Source organism: Neoarius graeffei, chromosome 9, assembly GCF_027579695.1.
Source record: "Neoarius graeffei isolate fNeoGra1 chromosome 9, fNeoGra1.pri, whole genome shotgun sequence".
In the NCBI taxonomy this organism is placed as follows: domain Eukaryota; kingdom Metazoa; phylum Chordata; class Actinopteri; order Siluriformes; family Ariidae; genus Neoarius; species Neoarius graeffei.
Window position 1 is genome coordinate 7,603,579 of NC_083577.1, and position 12,935 is coordinate 7,616,513.

Genomic DNA, 12,935 nt, shown 5'->3' on the forward strand with positions numbered 1-12,935 from the left:
CACGCTGCAATACAGATGCGAGTGGGGAGTCAAACTCTTGCGGTTACAAGAGGACTAGCCCCCCACTGTAACCCTAGCTATGTAATAGGCGAGAGGCCGAGGGCTATGGAAACAGATATTGGCGCCACCCTACAGTATGCGCCACATGGCGTGGGAAGGGACTTGCTTGTGCATGGCCACACTCATTTGCATAAAAGCACTACCAAATCACCATATATGGTAAACGATATCCAGTGGAGTATGTTGAAATGTGTATGAAGATGAACTTTGCCAAAAGTTACGTGGGAATAATATAGCAGAAAGTAGAGTGTAATAAAAATGATTTTTCATCACTTTTACAAGTGGTTTGTCTAATAAATTAAATTAAATTAAATTAATAAATAGGTATAAAATATATTGTTATCTATGTTTTAGGTTGCATGTGTGGCTTCTAACTGCCCTGTAATACATCATCTCTTAGCAAGCACACAAAAATGGATGTAGACAAGTTTATCTAATATGAGATGAAGATAAAATACAAAATGTAAATTAAAATTGATTCTAAAAATAAAAATTGGTATCTTTAAGTATTTATTTGCAGGAAGAAATATTAAATTATTAGCTCGTCGAAGAGGATAATTTCAAGCCTTGTGACGAGTAAAAAAAATAGACAAAGATTCTTAATAAACTTTATTATAATTTCAAAATGAACAATATTGCATAAGGTTGACGATATTCGAGATATTCTCATGGTACAAAAGTACCATATTATTTTTATGTGTGCAGTGCCTTATAAGATTTATGCCGAGGGACAAACCATCTTAGACTTTACCAGCTTTGTTTAGATGTTAACTTCATTACAGCAGCACTTTGCTCTCAGTGTAATAAAATACACACGTGTGGCTACAAGTGCCTTCTATTGCCCCAATCATCCATCCATTATCTGCAGCCACTTACCCTGTGCAGGGTTGCAGGAGCCTATCCCAGGTAACCATGGGCGAGAGGCAGGGATGGACACCCTGGACATGCCACCAGATCATCACAGAGACAAACAACCATTCACACTCACGGTCAATTTAGAGCCACCAATTAGCCTAACCTGCATGTCTTTGGACTGTTGGGGAAACCAGCGCACCCGGAGGAAACCCACGGGGAGAACATGCAAACTCCACATAAAAAGGCCCCCGTCAGCCGCTGGGCTCAAACTCAGGACCTTCTTGCTGTGAGGCGACAGTGCTAACCACTACACCGCCGTGCCCCAGTCACTTTTACAAAAAAATGCTTCATTATTGTCATCTTTTGTTGTTGTTGCTGGAATCAATGGTATGACTCAATGTTTCGATGAGTGTTGTTAACATTTTACTTCGTACTTCATCTCTGTTACATATCTTTGGCTCGTGAGCACCAAAATCAGTAATTACTCTGTCACTTCTGCCGACAATAAACATGACAAGACCGTCTCCCAATCAGTTTACCAGCACTTACATGTTTCCACCACTAGGGGGCTTTGAATCTGACTGGTCATCCTTACACAACAGACGAAATAGATAAACGGTAGCCTGGCAAGCCAGACTAAATGTGAATATTTAGTCTGGCCTCGCTCGTAGACATTTCCGAAGGGTGTAGGAGGGACAACCTGCTGTCTTTCAAACTGTCTCTGTGCGTATAGGCCAACGCTCTGACCAATCAGCGCAACAGTGACTGTGACGTAGTCAGAGCGACAGAAAGCAGTGGGGGAGGCCTTGAAATAAATAATTTTTCAAAATGCATATTAATTAATAAACAGGTTCTAGATATTAAGAAGTTTGGAGATAATGACCACAAGTTTGGAGTCTGTACCACATACTTAACATACACTTTTTTTTCAAGTGTTTTTCAAGGGTTTGCTTAAACTGTTTTTGAGAGTTTTTATTTAGTGGTGTTTGGTGAAATAATTTCCCTTAAATTTAAAATAACGGGAAAATAAGAAACAATCAAAAAGTAATGTTTCAAAGCTGTTTATTAATTCTTCGTACTGCACAAACTAGCCCCATCCTTTTGGCTACGAGCGGAGCCAGCTGGTAGATCAGACTTTTGCCATAGCCGGTCGGCAAAACAGCGAAAACGTCCTTCTTGAAAAGGAATGAGCGGAGAGCCTCTTCCTGCTCATGTTTCAACGAAAACTCCAAGTCTAATTCTTCTAAAACTGATTCCAAAACGGAGTCAAACGCGCGCTGTTCACTAGCCGTAGCCATCTTTCCTGTTGTGCTTTCTCCAGCGTCGCGCAGCCTTGTCGTCACTCCTGCAAAAGCCCGCCCAAAGAATCCAAACAAAAACCTTGCGTTGTGATTGGCGGGCACGATTTGATGCCCGGGGTGTTTTGTTGATATGGTGCGAGGCTAGACCCACTCGTAGGCAAAAATATTTTTGGCCGCTAGGCGGGTGGGTCTAGTTTACTAGGCTAGATAAACGGCGTTCTGTGTGTAGAAACATGCGTAGAAACATGCGTATGCACCGTACCTGATGTCTAAGCAGAACATGTCATTTTTAAAGTCTTGTTTTGAATATTGTGAACGCACCCTCATACCGGATTCATCTCTCAGCCTGCTTTTCCTCTTCCGCTTTTTCGACATGACCCTATTCCAAGGCCCTATTCTGCATAAATATGACATAAATTCTGTTTTTCACAGATACAGATTCAATCAAAGAAGCTTGATCTCAGTCACGTGACCTCCAAGTGCGGCTCGCTGGACAACATCCACCACAAGCCAGGTTAGTGCCTTCACCGACACACCCATCCGCTATCACACGCATCCACTGACATGCTGTTTAAGGGCATTCAGAGCTCGAAAGGTAGAAGAAATGTCATGTCATGCTGACATACTAATGCTTATTACGGGATTAATTTAACGAGGGTGCACTAGTGAGTCACAGAACAACAGCACCACCTGCTGGTCATGTGCTTCATGTAGCAAGAACAATAACACAGGATGAACTACAGCTCGAATTTAATACCTTTAATATCCAAAATACTATTATTATAAGCTGGCATTATTCATGATTCAGATATTAATCTATTGTTTAGTACATGTTCTTTTTTAAATATTTTTCATATTAGGAATTGTATGATACTAAAGGCACCAGGATGGAGACTGAAACTTTTATTACATTTAAAAATAAATAAATAAAAACAGTTGAATCCGATGTGTTAATGCATCATAAAATCTAAAAGTCAGTCATGTTCCAATATGCAAATATACACCACAAAACCCTGGTTTCCTTGGGGAAGGGGTGGAGCATACACGTTTGGGGGCATGTCCTATGTGCATATTAATATAATTTATCCAATTATTTGTCAGTAAACATGTTTACATTTCTTTTCAGTTTTACAGAAATGTATAGAACTGCCTGATCAGGAAATTGTTCTCAAAGTATCAGATTTAAATATTGTTTGAGGTGATGAGTTTTATTGCAGGGGTGGGCTGGATCACAGTTTGGACATAAAGCACCCGCTGTGATTTCTCTTGTTTTGTCATGCTACCTCCATTCCTGCAGGTGGCGGCAATGTGCGCATTGAGAGCGTAAAGCTGGACTTTAAGGATAAAGCCCAGGCTAAAATTGGCTCTTTGGAGAACGCCCATCATGTACCAGGAGGAGGCAATGTGATGGTGAGTGAGCTCAAACTTTAAGACTTACAAATTATATGCCTGTATAACAGGCTTTACATCTTCATTAGTGCAGAATTCCTATTCAGCAACAACGACAGGATTTGCATTTTCCTCTTTTTGTCTCTCACACAAAATTCAATGCATTAGAACGAAGCTTTACAAAGACAGACGAAAGAATCAAAGAATTTCTCTGGTCGTGTTCTGTATTATACTGATTTCAAAAGATACATTTTTCCTATCAAACGTTCCAAGAAAATTCCTCTTTGGAGCTCAGTTCCTGGAACATTTTAAACCAGGTGTGACAAACATATGACCTGCAGGCCACATCTGGCCCGTACAAAGATTCAAAACGGCCTGTACATCAACCAAAGAGTCGACGTTCTTTGTGTCAACCATTACCATGAAATGCAATTCATCATCCATCTACTAGGTGGCGACAACCTATTTGAAGGAAACAGCTAGTCATTCATGATCTTCCTCTTCCCCCTCTGTCCCTTCCCCCCTCTCCCTCCCCCTCTCCCCCTCCCCATTCTCTCTCCCCCTTTCTCTCTCATTGTCTCTGTCCCCTCCCCCCTCTCTCTCCCCCATTCTCTCCTTTCCGCCGTCCGCCCTTCCCCCCTGTCTCCACATTCTCCCCCCTCCCCATTCTCTCCTCCCCCCTCCCCCTCACTCTCTCTCTCCCCCTCTCTCTTTCTCTCCCCCTCACTATCTCTCCCCCTCTCTCTTTCTCTCCCCCTCACTCTCTCTCTATCTCTTTCTCTCCCCCTCACTCTCTCTCTCCCCCTCTCTCTTTCTCTCTCCCTCACTATCTCTCCCCCTCTCTTTCTCTCCCCCTCACTCTCTCTCTCCCCCCTCACTCTCTCTCCCCCCTCTCTTTCTCTCCCCCTCACTCTCTCTCTATCTCTTTCTCTCCCCCTCACTCTCTCTCGCTCTCTCTTTCTCTCCCCCTCACTCTCTCTCCCTCTCTCTTTCTCTCCCCCTCACTCTCTCTCTCCCTCTCTTTCTCTCCCCCTCACTCTGTCTCTCTCTCCCCCACTCTCTCCCTCACTCTCTCTCTCCCTCCCCCCTCTCTCTCCCCCTCACTCTTTCTCTCCCCCACTCTTTCTCTCCCTCACTCTCTCTCCCTCCCCCTCTCTCTCCCCTCACTCTCTCCCCCTCTCTCTTTCTCTCCCCCTCACTCTCTCTCTCCCCCTCTCTCTTTCTCTCCCCCTCACTCTCTTTCTATCTCTCTCTCCCCCTCACTCTCTCTCTCCCCCTCACTCTCTCCCCCCTCTCTTTCTCTCCCCCTCACTCTCTCTCTCCCCCTCTCTTTCTCTCCCCCTCACTCTCTCTCCCCCCCTCTCTTTCTCTCCCCCTCACTCTCTCTCCCCCCTCTCTTTTTCTCCCCCTCACTCTCTCTCTCCCTCTCTCTTTCTCTCCCCCTCACTCTCTCTCTCCCTCTCTCTTTCTCTCCCCCTCACTCTCTCTCTCCCTCTCTCTTTCTCTCCCCTCACTCTCTCTCTCCCTCTCTCTTTCTCTCCCCTCACTCTCTCTCTCCCTCTCTCTTTCTCTCCCCTCACTCTCTCTCTCCCTCTCTCTTTCTCTCCCCTCACTCTCTCTCTCCCCCTCTCTTTCTCTCCCCCTCACACTCTCTCTCTCCCTCTCTCTTTCTCTCCCCCTCACTCTCTCTCTCCCCCTCACTCACTCTCTCTCCCTCTCTCTTTCTCTCCCCCTCCCTCCCTCTCTCCCTCTCTCTCTCTTGCTCTCTCTCTCTCTCTCTCTCTCTCTCTCTCTCTCTCTCTCTCTCTCTCTCACCCCAATACACTTTTTACTGCCACAGTTTTTGAATGATGGGAGCAGAAGTTCTTATACTAAATGTAAATTGTTGACTGCACTTATTTTCATTAATGTTAATAATTCTACTGTATGTTAACTATTAAAACTATCAAACAAAACACACTGGAAGATACTTGAATATACTGGGAATGAATGAACGGGAAATGTATGGAAGTTAAAATTTTAAGATGTTCCTATGGAAACCAAACTGTTGAGTTTTTACTGCCACACTGGTGATGACAGGCTATAATTATAGCCTATTGACATATTGAATGTAAATTGTTGACTCCACTCCTTTTCATGGTTCAATGTTAACCCCCTGGGGCCGAGAGCTTCGCCGGTGAAGTTCAACGAGTTTAGAATGAGTAGGTCATGTATTTAGATAAATATCTTCGCAAGTTTTTTTGTTATACAAGCATGATAAACATATTGACAGAAACTTTATACTTTACACTTTCCTATGTGCCCACTGCCAAATAATATTATAGCTTGTAAATGGCCTAAATTAGATGAAACATAAAACTTGTCACCTTCCTCAGTCACAATGGAGTCGGAGCACTGAGCGCCCACTTCCACATTCATAAAAGACTATTCACACGGTAACGTCATGATAATCACTTTCACTCTTTCGCTTTCGATTGGCCTCTCTTTCGTGGTGGGAATGCCCACCGTAAATAGGATAAAATATATCAGACATAGTTTAGGCTATTTGGAGGTAAAACTTGTTGTGAGATGGCATGCGGATTTTATGCACTTCAGATGATTCAGGACAGCAATTCAATTCATGATTCATTTCATGATTCAGGACAGCAATTCAGTTCAATCTTGTGAACTGCGACACTGATGATGAGCTGTGCTTTTTTTTTTTTTTTTTTTTTTTACTTCGACTCGATCCAGCCAAAGATCAACTCGAGTAAGTGTAAATATTTCTTCTATTTATTATGAGCTGATTAGTTGATATGCGTGCACTGTAGTGCATACACAGGAAACATGAGTGAGCAGTTTTTCCAGAGTTAAAAGTATTTTCCTCAAAAATAGTTAAATTTGCTCGATTTTGAGTTTAGAGAGTAAAAATTGGAGTTGGAGTGGGAGCAAAATTACAGAGTAACTGTGTAACAGAGTAACAGAGTTGGCTGTGGCTCTGAACTGAATAAAATAGTACAAGAGTTAATTTCAAGACACACTGAATAGAGTCAAATACCAGATAAATGAAGCTGTTGTAAAAAATCAGTTTTTGGAATGTGTGGAAAAAAACAAAACATTACCTTACCCATTGGGACTTGACCTGATGGGATTAAGAGTTGGCAGTGGGACGGGTTTTCACTCTTCTCATTGAATGGAATGGAAATTTTTACCCTTCTCATTGGAAACCCCTCCCACTGCCAACCCTTTATCCCAAAACAATAGGACTAATCTATAATTAACTTCTTTCTTTTCCCAGTTGCTGAAAAAGCACATTCTGTTGTTATATAAATGCATAACATAACCTCAGGATAGCAATTAAGGGGTCCAAGCATCGTGCGATCAACTGTGACAATGGGAAATGTATAATTTTCCCCTTTTCATTTGCAGGATTAAATAGTGATTCATGTGATGAACATGAGAAGGGAGTTTTTTCTTGAGTATTTCAGACAACTGTTGATGATAGTGCCATCTAGTGGTAGGACAAAACTTAATGGTGATCTTGAAGTTTGCTTTATACTGAGAATTAAGAGCAGATTATTTGCCTACTCCCTGCCCATGAAGTATCTGATATCTTTCCTACACCTTTCTGGCAACAAGCTTCAGAATCAGGTTGAAGTCTGACTAGCTCTCTTCAGACAATTTCGTATGTTGAAACTCAGTGAGAAAAGAGCAAGATATAGTTACTGGATTGAATAAAGGTTTTTGTTTGAAGCTGCTGCCTATGCTATGTGATACAAATGGCTATCTGAGTGGTCCTATTGTAACTCTGCTGCTCTTGTCCTCTCAGATTGAGAGCCACAAATTGATGTTCCGTGAAACAGCGAAGGCTCGCGTGGATCACGGCGCTGAGATCATCACTCAGTCTCCGGGTCTGTCTCCTCACCACATGTCGTCATCTGGCAGCATCAACTTGCTCGAGTCCCCACAGCTGGCCACACTCGCTGAGGATGTCACAGCTGCTCTGGCCAAGCAGGGACTCTAAAGGAAACAAAACAAAACAAAACAAAACCTTCACCATCCTCCATAACGCTCAGCTATGTCATCAGCTCAACCCCTCCCATCTATATATAAATATATATATATATATATACAGCAGTTCCCTCTAGTGGTGTCGCAGTAGTGTCTAACGACCCTCTGAACGTTTCTGGGACACTGCATTTAGCCCCCAACATCATCTCATCCACATCACACTCTTTATCTGTCACCGGAACGAGAGCAGCCACCCGGAGCTGGAGCGGACTTTAACACAGAAGGAGGAGAAATCGGTGAAAAAAAAAAAAAACAAATAAAGAATTGTTGTTGGATTTTTATTCTTATTTTATGGTATTTCAATCATTTTTATTCTAGGATTCCAGTTAATTAGCTAGAAAAGTACAGTGCTTTTATTCTCCCTGTATGTCGTGTGATTATATTTTTCTTTCTCTTTCTCCTTTTTTGGATTAAAGTGGTGTACAGATGCTGAACTCACATCGGGTTTAGCGTTAGGAAAAGAAAGGAGAATGATTTTGGGCAGCTGTTTCCTCCTCGTTCTTTTGCGCAGAGTCAGTGCATGGAGTCCAAACCCCGTCTCTTGAAAAAAAATAAATAAATAGAAATTCGCTCACCTGACCAACAAAACGAGATACAATGTATATTAATATATTTATAATTATGCTGATGATTTGTCAGCAGCATTTCTTGATCACATAATAATAATAATAATAATAATAATAATTCTTCAATAACGTAGTATCTGTACAAAGACATGATCGCAAATGAAAAAAGGAAACAATGGTGATGCGCATGTGTCAATTCTAGTATTAAAAAAGAGCTATTTTCTATTTCGAGTACGGATTTAGTAAGTTATTTGCTAAGTCAATGGACAAAACGAACACTACATGTTTTTAGCTATTAGTCACGACAATGTTATGCTTGTTTGATCATTTAAATTACTGTGTTGGCTTTGCCCAGGGGTCCAGCCATCAGACACACACCTTACATCAGCAGTTAAAGGAACACTCCAGTGTTTTTCAACCTCATATCTATAGTGTGCATGTGATTACTACAGACGGGAATTTCAACATACTTTTCTCGCATTGACAAAAGAACACAAGTTCTGCTTACTTCAGAAGTACTTTATAATCGAAGTTGAATTCAAACAATAAACCATGAAACATGAAAACTACAACAGTTTAATGGTGTTAATGGTGTATAACGATAACGGCGTTAGAATAGGACAGGTATGAGAAAAGGTTTTTGCAAAACATTCCAGTGAATCCAGTAGAAAATATTTCTGGTGAAGTTTTTTGGTTTCTAGGTGTTGCTTACATAACCACTAATTCTTTGGTCTGAAAAAGCATTCCATGGGGTCTCAGAAAGGATGAATAATACATATCATTATAATTATGTAATATTTGTTACACGCAGTATACACCGATCAGACATAACATTGAAACCACTGACAGGTGAAGTGAATAGCATTGATTGATTATCTCATTACCTGTCAAGGGGTGGGATATATTAGGCAGCAAGAGAACAGTCAGTTTTTGAAGTTGATGTGTTGGAAGCAGGAAAAATGGGCGAGCGTAAGGATCTGAGTGACTTTGACAAGGGCCAAATTGTGATGGCGAGATGACCGGGTCTGAGCATCTCCAAAATGGCACATCTTGTGGGGTGTTGCCGGTATGCAGTGGTTAGTACCTACCAAAAGTGGTCCAAGAAAGGACAACTGGTGAACCGGCGACAGCGTCATGGGTGTTGAAGGCTCATTGGGTTGCATGTGGCACGAAGGCTAGCCCATATGTTCCAATCCCACAGAAGAGCTACTGTAGCACAAACTGCTGAAAAAGTGAATGCTGATATCTTTGTGTTTTAGCCAGCATTCACTTTTTCAGTAGCTCTTCTGTAAGATTGGACCATATGGGCTAGCCTTTGTGCCCCGTGCGAATCAATGAGCCTTCGACACCCTGTCACCAGTTCACCAGTTGTCCTTTGAATCCTTGGACCACTTTTGGTAGGTACTAACCACTGCATACTGGGAACACCCCACAAGATATGCCATTTTGGAGATGCTCAGACCCAGTCATCTAGCCATCACAATTTGGCCCTTGTCAAAGTCACTCAGATACTTACGTCTGCCCATTTTTTTCTGCTTCCAGCACATCAACTTCAAAAACTGACTGTTCTCTTGCTTCCAAATACATCCCACCCCTTGATAGATACCACTGTAATGAGGTAATCAATGGTATTCACTTCACCTGTCAGAGGTCATAATGTTATGTCTGATTGGTGTATACTCTAGGAAGTGACAAAGCTACAGGTGATTATTTATTGCAACACAGAGCAACAACAATAAGAATCTTTATTTGAGACGAGGTATGACACAGTAAAGCAACAAATCCAAATAATTCTTTAAACCAATCCTATGACGCACACACTCCCACTAATGTAATTATCTCCCATTTCCCGTTTGACGTCCACAACGGAAGAAAACCCCATAATTATGGTTTCATCTCATCCTGTAATATAGAGTACGACCTCTCATTAAACGTGTATAAAGACAAGAAAAATAGCTTGGAATAGCTCTGGTGAGCGTAGCTATGACAACTGACTTGCTTTGCTAATCCGCCAACAGAGCTAATATAATGTAATGTAAATCAAAGAATTTTCACCAACCAATTTTCACACTGATTAGTAAGTTATTCAATTAATTAGTTAGCTTTAGAAGCTGTAGAATGTATAGCTACTACTATTTCTCATTGGAAGTAAACAAAACAAGCCACACCCACATATGGGAGACAACAGGAACACACGCTAGACACCTCCATGCAATACCTCCAGAGTTTCAAATCCATCATGACCCTGATGAGTGAAGATGAATTAATCAATAAATGAACATTTGAGTAGCTATATCTTTATTTCTAAACACATTCGATTGAAGAATTTATGAAAGCATCTGAAGAAAGAAGTAGAAGCCCTTAGACGTCTGTTATAAGCGTGTTGATGTTTTCTAAAATGGAAAAAAATTCTCGCATGTGGTAATCACACACACTGTACAGATGTGGTAGACAGCAGTTCGGCTGAAGATCATCTCGATCGTCTCTTATCCCTTGAAGAGAAAGATTATTATGCCTGATTTGGATTACAGTTGAATATTATAAAGGAATAGAAGCGACATCACTGTCTCTCCCAGATTACTGGAAAGTTATGATCATGTATTAGTCACTGTTGCCCCTGTACATCACCTCTGGGCATGTGTTTGTCCAAGAAAGCTTTTGCTTGTTCTTTTATTATCCACTGTATGGAGCATTACCATAAAATCTGGACTCTCAGCCACACCCTCTGTACCCTGCCGTGTTCTTCTTAGATACTTAGGTTTGTTTTACACGTACTGTAATTGTAGGAGGTGGAAATAAAGAGACAAAAAAAGAAAAACAGTACAAAAAAAGAAAAAAACCTCACCTTGCACATGTTTAAAGTGCGCCAGTATCTTTTTTCTGTCGTCATTTGTGGTATCCCGTGTTTTTCCCCTTCTTCGTTTTTTGGCTTCTGTATTTTTCTGCACCCTATTTGCCCTTCGCTCACTCCCACAGCAACTGTAAATCTATTTAAAAGGTCCTGTAGATGTATGCAGTTTTTCTCTTGTTGATATGATGCTGATTACAAATGCTCTTAACAGCTACGAAAATAAAGAAAATGGAAGAAAACGAGTGTTGCTGGAATGCTGTTCTTTTCAAGCACCTGTAGGACTGATGAGGTTTCAAAACTATCCTAAGTGGCACATACACTGTCTTGCATTAGTCTTCACCCTGTGCTGAGTGTTCTTTTTTAAAATCAGTGACTTTTGGTTGGAAGTTGGGCTTTCTTTCCATGAATTCTCCCTCTGAGGCACAATTCTTCTAGTCACCCTTTCCTTATGTAATGTCCAATAGACTTAAGTTATTGGCAAAGATCAACAGATGGGAGACAACAGTTCAGATGTTTAGATGTAATTCTAATCATGTATGAGCTCTTAGCACCGTGAGCTGGCCTAGTGGTTAGCGTATCGGCCTAGTGGTTAGCGTGTCTGCCTTGTGCTTGTGAGATCATGAGTTCTACTCATGGTTGGGTCATACCAAAGATCATCATAAAAATGATACCTACTGCTGTCTGGCAAGGCATGCTGCAATGTAGATGTGAGTGGGGGGTCAAATTTTTGTGGTTACCAGAGGACTAGCCCCTCATTGTAAACCTAGCTGTATTGGCGAGAGGCCGAGGGCTATGGAAATGGAGATCGGCACTGCCTTATGCACCTTAAGGGCCTGGTTAGTACTGGGATGGGAAGGACTTATGATGAGATCTTGAGCATATGCCGATAAAACCACATCTTCACAGCTGCAATATTCCACCACGTTTCTGCTATGAAGGTCCACGACTCGCATCCGTATAACAACATGGACCACATGAAGGTTTTGAGTAGGCGTGTTTTTAGCATAGTTGATAGTTTTCCATCTGTGAACAAGTTCTTAATTTTGTTGAAAACGTCCTTAGCTAACACAATTCTGCGTATTTCATTTTTGCAACGGCTGTCTGAAGTTACTAACGCACCCAAGGATGATATTTGCTCAATGTCCTGATCCCTCTGCTTGAGGTTACAAGCAGGTTCAAACTCTGGCAAAGATTTTGATATGCTCATACATTTGGTCTTCTTGGCGTTGAAGAAGACTTTAAAGAAGACTTTACTTGCACAGCTTCCAGCCTAACCTCAAAAGTGCAATTGTGCTCTGGGGCACTGCTAGAAATCGAGAGAAGTGGCGCCACATCACTCAAACATGGTTCGCTTCAAGTCCGGATTGGGTTCGGCAGTGACGATGATGAGTGATTTTTGGTGGATGGCCTCCTCAAGGCAAAGTCATGCTTCTACTACGTACGGTATATTCTTTCCATTTCTTGAATAATGGACATATACTTTGTTGGAGGAGGTTATGTTTTCACCTGTTTGTTTGTTCCTAATGTACCTCAAAAAGTAGTGACCAAATGAGGACATTGTGAGGAAAGGTGGGCCATGGGCCAAGGAACAACTGATTAGATTTTGATGCAAATCTGGATATGTATGTAAACACCATAAACATCTGGATATTTTAACATATGGTTTTTCAAAGTTTGCAAGAATTTAGCTATAGTAACATCTGACATGTTTTCTCAGACTTTATTCATCATATGCACACTTCAAGCACAGTGAAATTCATCCTCTGCATTTAAACCATCTGAAGCAGTGAACACACACACAGAGAGCAGTGAGCAGCCCAGAGCACCCGGGGAGCATTCAGGGGTTCAGTACCTTGCTCAAGG

At 41.6% G+C, this 12,935-nt stretch overlaps 1 protein-coding gene across 1 annotated transcript in view; it reads left to right on the forward strand.

Moving 5' to 3' along the window:
• Positions 1 to 9,067, forward strand: part of map2 (microtubule-associated protein 2) — a 349,408-nt gene extending 340,341 nt beyond the window's left edge. The window contains exons 17-19 of the mRNA XM_060928995.1: positions 2,649 to 2,730; positions 3,514 to 3,626; positions 7,414 to 9,067. Coding sequence (XP_060784978.1) covers positions 2,649 to 2,730; positions 3,514 to 3,626; positions 7,414 to 7,608 — 390 coding nt within the window. The 3' untranslated portion in view covers positions 7,609 to 9,067. The remainder of the gene's footprint in view (positions 1 to 2,648; positions 2,731 to 3,513; positions 3,627 to 7,413) is intronic.
• Positions 9,068 to 12,935: the final 3,868 nt, after the last annotated feature.